General features: G+C 34.4%; 1 protein-coding gene across 1 annotated transcript in view; it reads right to left on the bottom strand.

The window, feature by feature from the left end:
• LOC123527713 (complement C5-like) overlaps positions 1-17,287 on the bottom strand; it is a 58,128-nt gene extending 40,841 nt beyond the window's left edge. Inside the window, exons 1-14 of the mRNA XM_053523915.1 lie at positions 17,132-17,287; positions 16,063-16,159; positions 15,364-15,424; positions 14,425-14,619; positions 13,890-13,963; positions 12,194-12,325; positions 11,624-11,666; positions 11,303-11,390; positions 10,673-10,775; positions 10,089-10,346; positions 9,557-9,724; positions 7,358-7,453; positions 1,124-1,198; positions 433-630 (exon numbers count right to left, since the gene is read on the bottom strand). Of these exons, the coding sequence (XP_053379890.1) occupies positions 433-630; positions 1,124-1,198; positions 7,358-7,453; positions 9,557-9,724; positions 10,089-10,346; positions 10,673-10,775; positions 11,303-11,390; positions 11,624-11,666; positions 12,194-12,325; positions 13,890-13,963; positions 14,425-14,619; positions 15,364-15,424; positions 16,063-16,159; positions 17,132-17,184 (1,641 nt within the window). The 5' untranslated portion in view covers positions 17,185-17,287. The remainder of the gene's footprint in view (positions 1-432; positions 631-1,123; positions 1,199-7,357; positions 7,454-9,556; positions 9,725-10,088; positions 10,347-10,672; positions 10,776-11,302; positions 11,391-11,623; positions 11,667-12,193; positions 12,326-13,889; positions 13,964-14,424; positions 14,620-15,363; positions 15,425-16,062; positions 16,160-17,131) is intronic.
• Between the last annotated feature and the right edge of the window lie 571 nt (positions 17,288-17,858).

Below are 17,858 nucleotides of genomic sequence, written 5' to 3'. Positions count from 1 at the left end.
TGATATATATATAGGAATTTAACATTAGATAGACCTAATAAATTGGTACCCTCATAATCCTGTCAACGTACGATAATTTAATTGATGACATGTTAAATTCTGCTAAATTTAATACAGGACCGAGCCAATAAATTGGTGTCCTGTCAAATTAACATAGGACATACCCGATAGCTTGTACTCTGCTCGACACATGAAATACACGATGTCTTGATGTTCTGTCAAATTTCGATTCATTAACCATAGAACAGACCCAACGACTTGTTTCCAAATCAATTTTCAGATACTCGAAAACATATGTCAAAAATATTCTAGTTGTGTAACTTCCAGAAAAGTAAACATACAAGCAAATTATGGTTAACAACATTTTGCCTCAGTATTTCTTTGCAAAAGATTTATACATTCTATACTCATACAATCAACAAATTAACTCACCATGTCGGCAGTACAGCTGCTCTCTGTCTGAAACTGTACAGAATCCGCCACCACTTCGTGGTTATTTTTGTCAACATAAAAAGCCAGAAGTCGAATGGTGTTTCCAAGAGGTGCGTGCAATACTTCCCTAGATATCTCCATATTGATTTGATTGGCTGCCTTCTTGTAAGTTGTTTTCATAGTGTCTCCGTTGATGACCTTAAAAATATGAACATTAACTTATTTTATACTTAAACACGAGGCTGTGTTTGTTGTGCTCTGTTCTTCCGAGAAACCTACCTTACCTATTATCTTTTCTTATTTGGCTAGTGATATTTTTATGACATTAAACTAAAGCTGACCAGCAGCTTCGATCTGTACCAATCATGGTAATGTTCTAGATAAAAATGTACACTCACACTGTATGGTTTCTGGTTATCACTTCCAACAGGAGTTTAATTATTTGGTAACTTGTAGCTACCATCTTGATAGATCTGCATAATATAAGTATACATCGTGCTGTTTAAAGTATGTCCCCTCGTGAACTTTAAAAAGCCTAAATTTCTTTACACACGACGATAGAAACTACATATCAATAATTTATTCTTTGTTTTCTATTTCGTGCCTTTTTTCACAGGAACTTGAATTTATCGACCTATAGTCTGTCGACACTAAATGGATACCTCTTCGAGCTCCTGTGATATTTACGTACCATGAGGAAGAGTCCTGTGTAATCTTTTACTGGGGCCATGTTGGTGAGAATTCGCATCATAAACTTGCCGTCATACTAAATAAACAAAAAAATGCTTGTTTGTAAGCTTATTCAAACTCATATGGGGGACTCCTTCAAAAGACCTTTAGTAATTTTTTGAGTTGAGGATAGTGTAAGATGCAGAATACGCTGCAATTCTAGAAGCTTGAGACAAAAAGTTGAAAAGTCGCCACATGACCTATGATTATTTCGGTGGTGCGTTAAGCGCAACAAAACCAAAGAATACGGACAAAATACATGCCGTCGTCCTAAATAAGCAGGAAGCCCCTAGAATGTACAATAAAACACTCCATTGTCCTAAATAAGCAGCGAAACTTGAAAATGTGAAATATACACACGCAGTCTTCCTAAATACAGTAGGGAAAATATCCCATTAGGGATATCATTTTATGGGTTTTCCCTACTTCCCGAACTGGAAACTTGTTACTAAATATAGTAACTTGTTTCCTGTTTGGGAAGCAAAATCCTCATTTTTGACTTGTTTCAATCAAAACGCCCAGTGCATAAGAGTATACGTGGTGTCGTTAAATGAATATACCAGTTCAAACGTACTCTATCTAAATTTCTGCTGTTCAGATATTTTTTAATGACTTAACAAAATTTTTATTAACTTTTATATTTCTTAATTTCAAAGCTTCCGAACAGGAAACGCAATTTCCCAATCGGGAAACACAGATATGTATATTTACACTGAATTGCATTCAGTCATAATTATGACCCCTTTTCCATTAAAAAAAAATAATTATTTATTTTGTTGTTGTTGTTGTCGTTTTTAGGATTTTATCCAGGTCCCTATAAAAGCGTGCATAAGATCATTTTGGGTCGGTAAAATTTTAAGCAACATTACATTTAAAGCAAGAACTGCATGTGTGTAAAGTATAAACTTAGTATTTATAAGACAAAAAGTGCTGAAGCAACTGGAAATATTATTTTGTTTTAAGCAGTCATGGGCAATTTTAAAAAGAGTTTTATTAGTATTACTTGTGTAACTTATGTACTCTATGAAAGACAAACAATTCAATATAACTATATAATGAGCTTCCCGATCGGGAAGTCAAGTTTCCAATTCTGGAAATTTTGAAATTAAGTAATTTCAATGTGAAAACAAAATTCTATTAGGATGTTTAAAGAAAAATTGCTCGGCAGAAATTTAGATATATTTCTCAAGTTTACAATGATGTTTTTCATTTAATGATATCCTGCATATTCTTATGCACCGGACCTTTTGAATGAAATAAATCAAAAAAGGACGATTTTACTTCCAAAACGGGAATCAAGTTACTATATTTAGTATCAAGTTTCCCGTTCATGAAGTAGGGAAAAGCCTTGCCCTCAAAACCTGAGAACGTGAACTGTACAGATCTAAATATTTCTTATCTGGCGCGCAGTCATTTATGACGTCAGTTTCGTGTGTGTCGTCGCGTTTAAGGTAGAACGCGACACTTTGCGAACATTCGAGTAGCGTCTTGAAATTTTGCATGTGTAAATTTGACCATATTTCAAACAAGATGCAGTTTATTTTATACCAATAGAGCCAACGAGTTTTTGTACACGAGACGCCAAAGTTGACCACCAAAGCCCGTTTTTGAAACTGACGTTGCCGCCTATCCTTGGCAACTGTTACGGGTACTGCAACGGCACCAGCCGATAAATTTTCATAAATTATACATTATTCGACGGGAATTAGTATTTCCTTTATGATGATGTAAAAATCATTGTTTTACACCGACAAATATTTGAAAAATGGAAAGAAAATCGCCGTTTTTGACTAAAAATTGACGTTCAGTTTCGCAGCATTTTTCGGCTTTAAATCAGCATATTACAAAATCCCTGAAATAAATTTTTGATTTTTTTCAATAAACGGTGTTTAAAATGTATACCGAGTCCAACAGACAAATAAAACTGGGGGGTCACCGACTTAGTTCTTTTGGTATATGTGACTTTATTTCCCCCACCCCCATGCGTAAAATGACGTCGCCGCGTATCCTTGGCAACACTGTTACGGGTACTGTGACGACACCAGCAAACAAATTTTCTTAAACTATACATTATTCGACGAGAATTAGTATTTCCTTTATGGTGATGTAAAATCATGTTTTACACCGACAAATATTTGAAAAATGGAAAGAAAATCGCCTTTTTTGACTAAAAACTGACATTCAGTTTCGCAGCATTTTTCGGCTTTAAATCAGCATATTACAAAATCCCTGAATTAAATTTTTGAATTTTTTCAATAAACGGTGTTTAAAATGTATACCGAATCCAAATGACAAATAAAACTGGGGGTCACCGACTTAGTTTTTTCGGTACATGTGATTTTATTTCCCCCACCCCCATGCGTAAATTTTGTACCATAATTCGACCTCTGCAGATACGTTTGAGACATCATGATTTGGCGCTTATCAGCTGCACCATTTAGTGTTTTACTGGTTCTTAAAGAACTTTATACAAAACAAAAACAAACATTTTGTTCCATGGCAAGACGTTTATATATAAACAATGATGAAAACGTATTAAAAAGTGAAATCTTAGTACATTTCAATATATTATATAACGTGCCACTGGTGCAAAAAAAAATCCGAAGCGTTTGGTATCTTTTAATGCGTAAAGTGGACACAATTTGCTATACGTAAGGAGGAATGCGTCTAAATTCAGAAGTTATTGGGTTCCGTTTCGACGTTTTGTTTAATTTAAAATCCAGCATATTCCTCATATAATGCGTATTTTACATTTTTGATATTTCTATAACTTTTTTCTCCGCAAACCTTAGACGTCCATTTTTGATGAACCGTGATTTCTCGTTCGTCGGACTGTTTTCGTAAATCGTTCTGTTCAGTCAACAAATATCTGCATTTGAAATAGTATATATTTGTGATGATCACTTAACCTTAGACCCGATATTTACGTTAAAGTTACGTCAGAGCGACAAATATGACGTTGAGTTTTGAATAAAAAATATGCTTTAATCTTGTCTAATGTAAAACCCAAACAATATAATTTGACTAAAAAGTAATATGATGATGAAAACTTTATTTAATTGCAATGAGTATTTGTTTCAGTAAATCTTCACTTTAAGATAAATTCTACTTTTAGATCAAAATAGCCTTTAAAACTCGGTTACCGTGGGCGAAATTATTACGCTGAATTATATTACTCTACCCCTACCCCAGATAGAAATACGTAATTAAACGGGTTCTCGTATGTCTTGTGATCAATTTTTAACCTATTTTAAGAAGAATTTAGTCAACAGAGTCCTTTACAACGTTGCAAGGATTTCTTGAATTTCCTCTTAAGTTCATGATTATACATAATTGATACACACGACATTGCAAACATTTACCAGAATAATAAGAAAAAATAAAAGCCCTAATATCGTTGGAATAAACATCACAAATTTATTTAACTTTATTATAAATTTTACGCTTTGAAAATATTTCGATTGTTTTGAGAGTAGTTAGATATCCCGATTTCAAATAAAGTGCAGCCACGGGGAAACAGAATTTATATTCATTGTACGGAGGCTGTTGCTCTGAAAAGGTTAATTTATTAACAACGCTAGACAGAAACACCATCCTTTACAAAGAGGTTTTAGCTCTCCAGAGATGTGTTTAAAGAAAGGTTATCCTTGTATTTATAGACACATAATAGAAACATATTCCATATATAATATTTTTCCTAATATTAGAGACCTATCATACATAACAAGTACGAGTTCATACTCCGCTAAAAATGATAAATATTCCATAAAATAAAAAAGAAAGAAAACTGTTTGTTTTAGGATTAGCGCTGTTTTCTGTTACGATAGGCGGTTAACCTAACCAGTGTTCCTCAACAAGTAACTTTCAACTTCATCACATAAAATCGGAGGTGGAGGACGAATGATTTCGGACAAATACCTTCTACCAAATTGTCACGCCCTACCCAGGGATCGGAAAGCGATTCATAGAACTGAGCTAAGCGGATGGGGTAAAAGAAAGAAACACAGAAAACAGTGGTTGTGATGGAAACTCGCTGTAACTCATCAGCGGTTAAACATGTATAATTCTATGTTGTAATTATCTATATGAGCGACTCAAGAATCGTAACATTGTACATAGGACCGACGGCTCAAACTTGCTGGTCTTGGTTTCGTATTTACGAGATACTAGGATTTGTACCAGTGTATGTTTATGTGTAAGATCTTATATTTTATTTATTTTTATTTTAATAAGCGTCTGAGATTTCAACATTCAGAATGTAACAATTTTCAAACAATTTAGCAGTTCACTCATCAGAATTTTATAAAGCTTCGCTTATGCGTTAATGTAACTTTAGGATAGTATTCAAAGCGATACCTCTTATTGAGCCGTGCCATGGGAAAACCAACAGTGCATTTACGACCAGCATATATGACATTGGGATGTGCGGGCGTGCAGGCGTGTGTGCTTATGGAGGAAAAGCCGGATAATATCAAGAAAAACTTTACTCTCGTGGAGGGCAAACTTAAAACTATATGAAACTGCTGTATAATACTGATCTATGATATTTTGCAATAATTATGCTTTAACTTTTGTTTCAAATGTGAAATCTCCGAACTATCTCCACAATTGCATATGTATGAATTCTTCATTTTAGCAGTGTATTATTACAACGGAAAACTTGTTAATTTGGTACTTTGAATAAGAAAAAGATTTAAAAAAATCATTATTATATAGAAAATATATTAAAAGCGATTTTCAAAATGACTAAAGTATGATGTCTCGAACGTATCTGCAGACGTCGAATTATGGTACAAAATTTACGCACGGGGGTGGGGGAAATAAAATCACATGCACCGAAAAATCTAAGTCGGTGACCCCCCAGTTTTATTTGTCTGTTGGACTTGGTATACATTTTAAACACCGTTTAAAGAAAAAATTCAAAAATTTAATTCAGGTATTTTGTAATATGCCGATTTAAAGCCGAAAAATGCTGCGAAACTGAACGTCAATTTTTAGTCAAAAACGGCGATTTTCTTTCCATTTTTCAAATATTTGCCGGTGTAAAACAATGATTTTTACATCACCATAAAGGAAATACTAATTCCCGCCGAATAATGTATAATTTAAAAAAATTTATTGGCTGGTGCCGTTGCAGTACCCGTAACAGTTGCCAAGTATACGCGGCAACGTCAGTTTCAAAAACGGGCTTTGGTGGTCAACTTTGACGTCTCGTGTACAAAAACTCGTTGGCTCTATTGGTATAAAATAAACTGCATCTTGTTTGAAATATGGTCAACTTTACACATGCAAAATTTCTAGACGCTACTCGAAAGTTCGCAAAGTGTCGCGTTCTACCTTAAAGGTTCTTTAACAACGAAATTTTCAAGCGCTTTTAAAACTGAAATTACTAAAATGCCTTTTGTGTTCAGATTTATCTATACTTAACCAAAAAGCTAACCCGTCATTTGTTATTTTGCAAATATACTGAACCAAAGAGCTAACCCGCCCGATTTTGTTTAAATATATCATAAAACCAAATCTTAAATGTATGTAAAAAATATGTCTTTATCACCGATTTAACCACACCTAAACTTGTCAAAACCTTGACAACAAGTTTTTTATTTACACTAGGAAACCAATGAAGTAGATTAGGATGTAATTCCAAGTCATTTTAAAAGGATATAAAATAGTCGTGCAAATTTCACCTTATCACATTAACACAGTTTTAAAATAAGTCAAAATCTGTTAAAAATGAGGTGTCGAGAGTGATTAATATAAGTTGTAGAACTTGTTTCACAATCGACCTAAAATAAAATAGTATAAACTAAAACAAAAATCTGTTAAAATATACGGCATCATTTTTAACACATACAAAAATATTTTGGCAACAAAATTTGACCCTTAACATTTTTTACAGAAACAAAGTTGGGCTTTCCCTGCACTAATTAAACCCCTATATACATGATTCGTCTTACTATCAGATGGATGCATGGATGCATGGATATATAGCAAGCTAAACAGGTTTTACACTATCATACATATGAAATATTTTTCTATGTTTTTATAAGTTAGTAGCATGGTATCTGGTAAGTGGATTCATTAAGTAAATTATTTATTTGGCCAATATGGTTGCTAGTGGTTACATAGTGTTTTATTTATTAAATGTCAGTTAAAGATCATAAAGGAAAACGTATATAATAAAACATATATTTACTGTCGGTATATATTCGACTTGAACCTGGTCCTGCATCGCTTCAGCACGTGGTACAACGATGAATGGTTCACTCTTTTGAAAACTTGTCGTGTTCACCTATTCAAAAACAAGAATAAAACAAGAAACATTTACAGAAAAATATAAAATATACGTTGTTAATCTATCTTTACTTATTATTTTTCGTTTTATTTGATTTTTAAGAAAACAAAGTATGTCACCTCTTCATATTTTTATCAAACAAAATATGCAGTTACTTTGAACAGTACTAAACTACCTATGCACACACTTTAGTTTAGAATACTTACTACAATTATTATCGTATTTGCAACTGGGAACATGGGAGTACTTACGAGAAAATATACTAGTATCGTATCTGCAACTGGGAACATATGAATACCCGTGACAAATGTTATCGAATCTGCAAGAGGGAATAGGAGAATACTTACGACAAACGTTATCGTATCGGCAACTGGTAACATAAGAATACTAACGACAAATGTTATCGTATCGGCAACTGGGAACATAAGAATACTCGCGACAAATGTTATCGTATCTGCAACTGGAAACATAAGAATACTCGCGACAAATGTTATCGTATCTGCAACTGGAAACATAAGAATACTCGCGACAAATGTTATCGTATCTTCAACTGGAAACATAAGAATACTCGCGACAAATGTTATCGTATCTGCAACTGGAAACATAAGAATACTCGCGACAAACGTTATCGTATCTGCAAGAGGGAATAGGAGAATACTTACGACAAACTTTATCGTATCTGCAATTGGTAACATAAGAATACTAACGACAAATGTTATCGTATCGGCAACTGGGAACATAAGGAATTTTACGACAAATGTTATCGTATCTTCAACTGGGAACATAAGAATACTCGCGACAAATGTTATCGTATCTGCAACTGGAAACATAAGAATACTCGCGACAAACGTTATCGTATCTGCAAGAGGGAATAGGAGAATACTTACGACAAACTTTATCGTATCTGCAATTGGTAACATAAGAATACTAACGACAAATGTTATCGTATCGGCAACTGGGAACATAAGGAATTTTACGACAAATGTTATCGTATCTGCAACTGGGAACATAAGAATACTCGCGACAAAGGTTATCGTATCTGCAACTGGAAACATAAGAATACTCGCGACAAACATTATCGTATCTGCAAGAGGGAATAGGAGAATACATACGACAAACTTTATCGTATCTGCAATTGGTAACATAAGAATACTAACGACAAATGTTATCGTATCGGCAACTGGGAACATAAGGAATTTTACGACAAATGTTATCGTATCTGCAACTGGGAACATAAGAATACTCGCGACAAATGTTATCGTATCTGCAAGAGGGAATAGGAGAATACTTACGACAAATGTTATCGTATCTGCAACTGGTAACATAAGAATACTAACGACAAATGTTATCGTATCTGCAACTGGAAACATAAGAATACTCGCGACAAACGTTATTGTATCTGCAACTGGTAATATAAGAATACTCGTGACAAATGTTATCGTATCTGCAACTGGAAACATAAGAATACTCACGAAAAATGTTATCGTATCTGCAACTGGTAATATAAGAGTACTCGTGACAAATGTTTTCGTATCTGCAACTGGGGACATAAGAATACTCGCGACAAATGTTATCGTATCTGCAACTGGGAACATAAGAATACTCGCGACAAATGTTATCATATCTGCAACTGCTAATATAAGAATACTCGTGACAAATGTTATCGTATCTGCAACTGGGAACAAAAGAATACTCATGACAAATGTTATCGTATCTGCAACTGGAAACATAAGAATACTCACGACAAATGTTATCGTATCTGCAACTGGAATATTAGAATACTCACAAGAAATGTTATCGTGTCTGCAACTGGGGGCATAAGAATACTCGCGACAAATGTTATCGTATCTGCTAGAGGGAATAGGAGAATACTCGCGGCAAATGTTATCGTATCTGCAATTGGTAACATAAGAATACTCGCGACAAACGTTATCGTATCTGCAACTGGGAACATAAGAATACTCATGAAAAATGTTATCGTATCTGCAACTGGTAATATAAGAATACTCGCGACATATGTTATCGTGTCTGCAACGTGGGACATAAGAATACTCACGACAAATGTTATCGTATCTGCAACTGGAACATTAGAATACTCACGAAAAATGTTATCGTATCTGCAACTGGGGACATAGGGAACAGAGTAACTATTCGCCCTCTACTGTCCGTTGTCTCTTCTTTGCTATCCAAGAGCTCGTCGCCTTTAAACATGTTTATTGTGGTTGTTTTACCAACAGCAGGCTCGCCATTTACGTAAGTAACATCAATCTATCGTGTAAATCATGATTTATATATATTGTCTGCTTTACACACACCAAATATTATCAAAATATACACGTATTTGTTCACTGTCGGATGAACAGGTAACTTAAGTATTACAACATTAAACAAAATACTGCGGTCAAGTGACGTGACGTGACGTGACAGCATTTGAACCAAATTTGTTCGATCATTCGATATACTGGCCTAGACAAAACCTACGTTTCACCAGAAATACTGAAAACAAAACAGGTCACTGTCACGTAGCACTTAAACCTTACGATGGAAAATGTTGAACACATATGAATAGACAGAAGTCAGAATTAACACAGCAGATAGAAATTTGTGGTGCCGACCGCTGCACGTGCTTTACCTTAAGAAAGTAACTAAATCCTGGCAGATACACCCGTTTTGATCTCGAAAACTTGAAGACATAGGGATTTCGAGCAAATATTGTGCCATAGTGTGTCTTAGTAACTTCTTTTGTTAGTGCAGTGTCATACACTGTAGCCTTTACTTCAAGCCGACTTTTCTCAGGAAAATCAGTGTCCAGCAGGTGTTCCGAGTTTAATATTTCAGTCACATTAATGTCAAACGTCTTCACACTGTATCCTCCCCAATCTCTTCCTAACTGGTAGAATAATTAGAAAAATTAAACAGAAGTTTTGATTTTGCAAACAAATGTCTGATAAAGGGATTAACCTAAACCAGCCGAAGCATATTGCACACAAAGACCTACATACAACCTTTTCAATTAAGCCCTAAGATACTCTTTAACATCTCTTCCATTCATTTTTATATACTAGTACCTTTACATTAAAGTGTTGACATATTTTGAATATGCACATATAAAAAATGTTTGTTAAACTCTCATCTCAGTGTACTAGGGATTATGTTTCGATAAATGGTTATAAAATGACACTGAGGACTAACAATGAGTTAAAACTGAATGCTTACGATATTGTGACTACTTTCAAATAACAGTTTCCTGGCATCAAGTCTATCTCTTAACAGAAGGATTAGACTAACAGTACCGTGCACGGGTTTTCCGTGAAAGTACCTGGAAATGAATAGCATTTACAGTCTAAGTTAAATTTGCAAATTTTCTATAGTATGTAACAAGCACTCTGTATACATTACAAATGTTTGCTAAGACCACATTGAAAATGACACGCATGGGCTCTATTGCATAAATACTCTTCATGAATGCACTCGTACATTTTGCAAATAATAAACAAAGTATCCAGAGGCCTTGGTTGAAAGAAATTACTTGTTGACGCAATACTGTATTGAATTGTATGTATACTCGCTGAAAAATTGCGCAAAAACATGTCCTTTTGGGTATATTTGCTCAGCAATTGCAGTTAACAGCTTCATTTTTTAATATACCCATTAATATTTCAATGCAAGTTCATACCATTTCTCGACACTAAGTGGTTTCTTGGAATAAGGTCGAAGTATACAAGATATTTCGACATATTACGGAGGTAAGATAAAAACAAAACGCAGCTTTATATGGTGGACTGCCGTCAGTAGATACGTAGCTAAGTTCACTAACTTTCACTAACGTTGGCTATGCGTACTTACTTAGCTCTAACATCTATCCTTACGTTGACCGTGTCAGGCAATATACAGGGAACGTCAACATCGATTGTTACAGAAAATGGCGGACGTTCTGAAATATTAAATTTTGTAACTTCAGTGCTAAAGGCATTTCTTGCAGTCAATCGCTTTTTAGTTTGAAGTTTTTAAAAAAGGCGATATTTATCGATCCTGTGCTGAAATTAAGTCTTAGTTATTAATATTATTTCCCTTTTCTTGATAAGCGTCATTTCTATTTTTTGTAGATTTCAAATTTATCTGGTATTCATTAGTAATTCTACTTGTTTATAGATACAACTACTTTACCATGCTCTCCCACAATGAACTGTGTTTGTTCTTCAGTCTCGAACTGGAAAATAAATCCAACGATATAATTCACAATACACTTACATATTGTGAGCACTGTCTGCTATATGGTCCACCGCAAGTTCATAAAACTTACATCACTTATCTGTTTTCATTATTTGACATGAAACAAATCTTATTCTTGAAAACGGATGTTTTGTCCCTCCCCCACACCCCCACACCCCCCACCCCCGCACCTCTACCCACTTCGTAATGTACAACATACCATTTTATGAAAACATTTTTTTATTAGTCGCTGATGAATGGTGTCAAATATTGTATTATTCAAACAATCACATTATTAGTGCGAGTAAAATATATTATTATTATTATTACTAATTTTATTTTATTAGTAGTGGTCGTGATCGTGTAGTAGTAGTATGTTGTTGTTGTTGTTGTTGTAGTAGCAGAAGCAGCAGCAGCAGCAGCATATGCATGTTTATAGCCGAATCCCATTTGATTTTTATGTAATAACTACATGTAGACCAATTCCTTTTCACTTGAAGGAACAAACAACAAATTTTCACCTACCTTCCCTAGATAAAAGGACCTGGCAGACCAAACACCTTTCTCAGGATGTGGCGGCAACAAAAACTGGTGCTTGAAAATTCCGCCTCTTCCATGAAATAAAATTCTTCTTGCTAAAGTTATATTGGAAGGACTCTGTAATTAGACAAAACAAATGATATCTGGGGCCGTATTCATAAAGCATCTTAAGTATAAATTTTTGACTTAAGTTGAAGATTTTACTTAAGTTTGTGGTGATTTCAGCTTAAGTCTAAGTAAATAACTTAAGTCCTATTCATAAAACAGCTTAAACTTAAGATACGTAAGAAATGACTTAAGTCAGAAAACAAAACAGCGTCGTGAGTACGATTAAAGTGTTGTTTTTCAGAAAAGAGCACTTTAAACATAATTGTGCATGTTGTATCTGTTTGAAATTAATGTTGTTTTATTTAAATATTTTCGTCCACAATAAAAGCCAAGAATTACTTATTAAGTTGTTTTATGAATAACAAATATACTTAAGTAAAATACATTTCTTACTTAAGTAATACTTAAGTAAATAATCAATTTCTTATACTTATACTTAAGATTCTTTATGAATACGGCCCCTGAAGTACTGCGCATGACTTGTACAGACTTTGCTAGAAAGCTTACAGTAAAAGAATCTGAATTTCAAACCTAATAATGTTTTCACACACGCACACACACACACACACACACACACACACACACACACACACACACAGCAGAACAAAAAGTAATGCAGCACTTTTTAACATTGAATTGAAAATGTAAGAGAGGATCCGATTCTCTGCGCTCTCGTGAAATTATTACGCCCGACGTAAATCACCAATCGTGTATTAGTAGTGTTAAAACAAGGTTTTACTATAAATAATGAGTTCTTAAATATGTAATTATCGTTTCACATGGAGCTGCATTTACAACAAAATGACATGCAACAGATACTTGTTAAAAAAATTGTCAAATGTTTTAGTGATGTTGCAAATTCATACTTATTGATTCTTGGGAATAAACACTTTTAACACTGTCCCAGATGTTATACCGTAAAAATAAATGAAAACGTTTTTAAGTCTACATTTGTTTCACTTCAGAAGTGTGAAAGCACTGTAGTTTTATTTCAGCATATATTCTAACAAACGCATGTTTCCCTCCTCTCCGATCCAAAAGAAAATGTAAAAGAAGCCAGTTTTTACTGTGTCTAGCCAATATACCAATACACCGAACAGGAAGTTTATACTCAGTGTTAAATGTGAGGTAGTCCAAAATGTAGTTCCATGCTGTTGATGAAATCTGGTATAATGAGTCATATGAGGATGTGGCAATTATATTTTTGGCTTAGTTTTATTGCTTATTGTAGTGAGAAAAGATCCAGACCATTTCCAGGTTTTAGTTTTAATCATTGAGAAATGTCTACATACGCGAAATTGCTAAACGGCTATTTTCATGGGAGCATTTTCAAAAGGTGATGTTTTTCATGACATATTACTTTTCTTATATGTAACATAACATGTCAATATTTTTTTGTTTTTGATAAGAAGACATGTTATACTAAATAACCATATAATTATGGTTTTTATATCATTGAAATGCTCTAGAGTACTGAAAATGAAGTCTCAAGATTTCATTGTTTATATGAAATAAAGAAGGAACTGAATTGGTATAGTGTAACCTAGTATACAAGGAAAACTGTCTCACTTACTGTTAAGTCAAACCCAACTGCACGTGTAGTTTCGGCCTTCTTTGATTCGTCTAAGGCAATTATGGTTACAGTTACTGTGGAATACAAAATGTCTTTAAGAACAAAACTGATTACCACATGAAATGCTACATTATGTCTCTAAAGCAGAACCAGGCCTTTAATAATTAACGATATAAGATTATCATTCTTAATGTCATGCCAGAGCTGAAGAAAGTTCAACCTATTATTAAGTGGAGAAATTTAAAGGGAGTTAATTACATTTATGCAACAATTTATGACATTTTTTTAACTAAACTTGTCTGATCAACTTTATACTTGAACTGAACTATTTTGTTTTTGCCAGTGAATATATAACATGCATTTAACGCCCATAGAACATAAATAAATTTAAACAATTAGACGTTAATGCTTTAAACAAATATATAACCTGACCAAAACCAAATTGACCACGCTTATAAACATTTCAGCATGTCGTCTATTTTGTTCCTACAAATTTTTAATTTATCATTAGATGATACATAAAGCTACTGTAAACCTTTTTGATCCGGTGCGTATATAGGTTTGTCCGTCTGTACGATTAGGAATCCGGTGTTGTAACTGAGGCTCACGTCTTTCGATTTGGTCTGACCTTGACATTCTGACATGATCTGAATTGTTCTTGGTTTCTCTATGGTCTTTGAATCAAACACGTCGTCCTCTGTTACCGTAATTGTGGTTGTTACCGGATGTTCTTTGGATTGATGATAGAAGATTTATATCGAAAATGTAATATATAGAGCTAAAATATCGTGATATCAAAAGCTATAGCATAAATAACTCTGATAAAAAGAAAAGGTAGCGGTTTTTATATAATTAGTTAAATAATTATCCAGTAGATAAAACCTAAAGCCCGTTCTTAATATAGATTTTTTATTGAAATTTGCGAATTTCGTTACATGTTGAAATCGAGCCTGATCATAAATGAAAAATACGGAATCTTGTATTACTCATGTCGTCTTCAGTCATGCTTTAATTGATGTCGTGATGTCGTGTTGTATTGTCGCCAGTCGTATCGTGTGTCTGGCGCCATGTTGAGTGTCGGCTGCGTACTCTTCTAGGTCGACGCACGACATGCGATATAACGCACAACAATACGAAACCATGCGCAACAAAACGACACGACATCGCCACATTAATTTCGCGCGTCACGTCGTGCCGTATTGTCGTGCGTCGTGACGCGTGTCGTGTCGTATTGTAACACATTGTGTCGTGCATTGTATTATATTGTAGAGCGCGGTATCGTGCGTCGTGTCGCGCGTCGACCTAAAACAAAACACGAGGTGAACAAGATTCCATAGTATAAGGTTTTAAGTTGTTTGTGATATATTTCTATCATCAGCCATCTACGTCCTTAAACTTACTTATTTTTTTTCTTTGTTTTTACTTGAACAGCTGTTATACATTTCTGAAATGGTAGATTAGAACATGAACTAACCTTCATCTTGAACGACGACTGTCTTTTCTGAAAATATCTCTTCACCAAACTGACACCACACCTTTTATAAAATAGCAAGTGTTCTTTAAAAGCTGTTACTCAATGAAAATTTCTAAACGCAATAGGTGAATTCTAACATCATAGATGAATTCTTTAATTAGAGTTTTTAGTAAATTACCTTCCAAACTTAGCATTAGCATATTAGTAAATTGTAAATTGACAGCGTGTTTAGTTTTTATCCACTACATTATTCCTCATGATGGCGCTCATTGATATGAAGTTTAACGTAGTTTATACTGTGCGGTCATGCCTTTTTGCCCTACGTAGAATGTGCATGCGTGAAATTTTACTTCCGTTGCTAAGGATCGCGCCATGCGTAAATCCATCTATATTTGTTTGTTTTGGGTTTAACGCCGTTTTCCAACAGTATTTCAGTTATTCACAAGAAACTTCCAACTTCCCCACATGAATCAGCGGTGGAGGACGAATGATTTCAGACACAATGTCTTTTATCAAATCCAGTCGTCTCGGCGAACATACGCCCCGCCCGGTGATCCAGCTCACTACCCTGCGATCCTTAGATGTGCGCTCTCCCTATTGAACTAAGCGGGCGGGCTTATTCTATATTTACAAACTTGTTAAATTTTGCCACACACACCATGTCCCTGAAAGTAGTTTATAAATTTAAGACATATTTACCTTTACAGCCGTATTTGTTAGACCAAACACACTGATCGTCACCGTTTCGTCATGTTCAAAATGTATCACATTTGGTACTGTTACAAAATAATACTGACTGAAAATGAATGTAAAATATCAAATATATAAACAAAGAAATAAATAGGTGTAGATACATTGATCATTGTCTATATAATATAATAACTAATATTTTTGAAATTTTCACTAACAGAAATATCTTTATATGATAGTTTTAATTACAACAGTAGCTTTAGCTAAGAAGCTGTAATTGGCTCGTGTGGATTTTGGCTTGCCTGGATCACACGAAGCGGGTATTCGCGGATTATTATCCGGTCTAGTAAAATCGCCAAGATTCGACCGTAACTGTCACAATAACCCTTTTATTATTGTACTTTCGCACATTTATATTTTTACAATAGCGAATATTTAAAGTAGAAAAAGGAAAAGAAAAAAAACAACAACAACAAAAAAACAACAGTAAACTCCTCTGAAACAAATTGCTGTTTATTTTTACCGAGTCTGAATACTAGTGAAAGCAGTGCAGACGCAGGCGAAATACGGAATCCGATTCTTTCAGTTCATATTTATTTGTGAATATAAAAACTTCTTATTGGTCACATATATAAACCGGCCACGTGCCTCCGTGGCCGGCTGATTAATACAGGTTTGTGAAATAAATAAGTATATATATGTAGTTGTACAAAGAAAGAGGCTTTTGAGCTTATTTCATGAAAACATAGTGAAAAATATATGGTATAGTATGCGCTTGAATGTACTTTCAAACTGCCTAAAATTGTAATGTCAGAGGTGCGTGCAGATTATAAGGATGCACGAATAATGCCACTTTATAACGACGAGGCTGAGTGTACGTCTGAGATGATAAAGGCTCCGGGTTCGCGTCCTGGTATGGGCTGAAATATTTACAGTTATATATATATACAGGCGCCCCGCTTGGCGCACACTTCATGTACCTAATCATAAATAAACAGTAGTGCGAACCCCAGTACCTGGGTATATAGGTATGATCATTTACAAAATCCTGTAAAAACGAAACGAGTATATAACTTACCTGAAGACAGTTGGAAGGGTTATCCAAAATATCAACAATCGAAAATTCAACATCTTTTGTGACTGGCTATTAGACGTTTGTTTGTTCAATATTTATATATATATATATTTTTTAATGAAGTACACACACTTGTTGTTTGTCCCTGAAGTAGGGCGATACTTGTCTTTTTACAAGGACACTTTATGTACAGAGTCACGTTTTCTTTGCGATGTTTATTCTTATTAGGGAATAATGCTTAAAACACTTAACTCTCGCGCTCGCCAAAAGTTGTTGTTGTTGGTCTTGTCTTACAGTATATTTGAAAATCTAAAAAATTCTATGAACAATCATAGTTGGTCACAATAAACATTTCTGAATCGGACCAGTTGTTAAATTTAGAAAAAAAAACCCAAAAAACAAACGATATTTAGACATTTTTCTATTTTCAGCTCAGGTAGCCGTGTTTTTTTTTTCGAAGTGACTATTTACACGGCAGCCGTGCGAATAATTTCTTAGGGACACGGCAGCCGTGCGAATAATTTTTTAGGGACACGGCAATCTTAGTCGGTTGTTCCTTATCGCCGTACCGTAAATCGTACTCGAGAATAATCGGTTGTATACGGAGACCGGCGGAAAAGTACGGATTTCGCAATCTATTTTTAGATAAATTGTCGTTGTGTAACTTGTTGTTTCCGCTAAATTAATTTAAATAATAGTTTTTCTTTCGCACCATTAAAAGGTAGTCGGG

Source organism: Mercenaria mercenaria, chromosome 14, assembly GCF_021730395.1.
Source record: "Mercenaria mercenaria strain notata chromosome 14, MADL_Memer_1, whole genome shotgun sequence".
NCBI classification, from domain to species: Eukaryota; Metazoa; Mollusca; class Bivalvia; order Venerida; family Veneridae; genus Mercenaria; species Mercenaria mercenaria.
The sequence above is the reverse complement of the archived record's forward strand: the minus strand, read 5'-3'. Positions and strand labels throughout refer to the sequence as shown.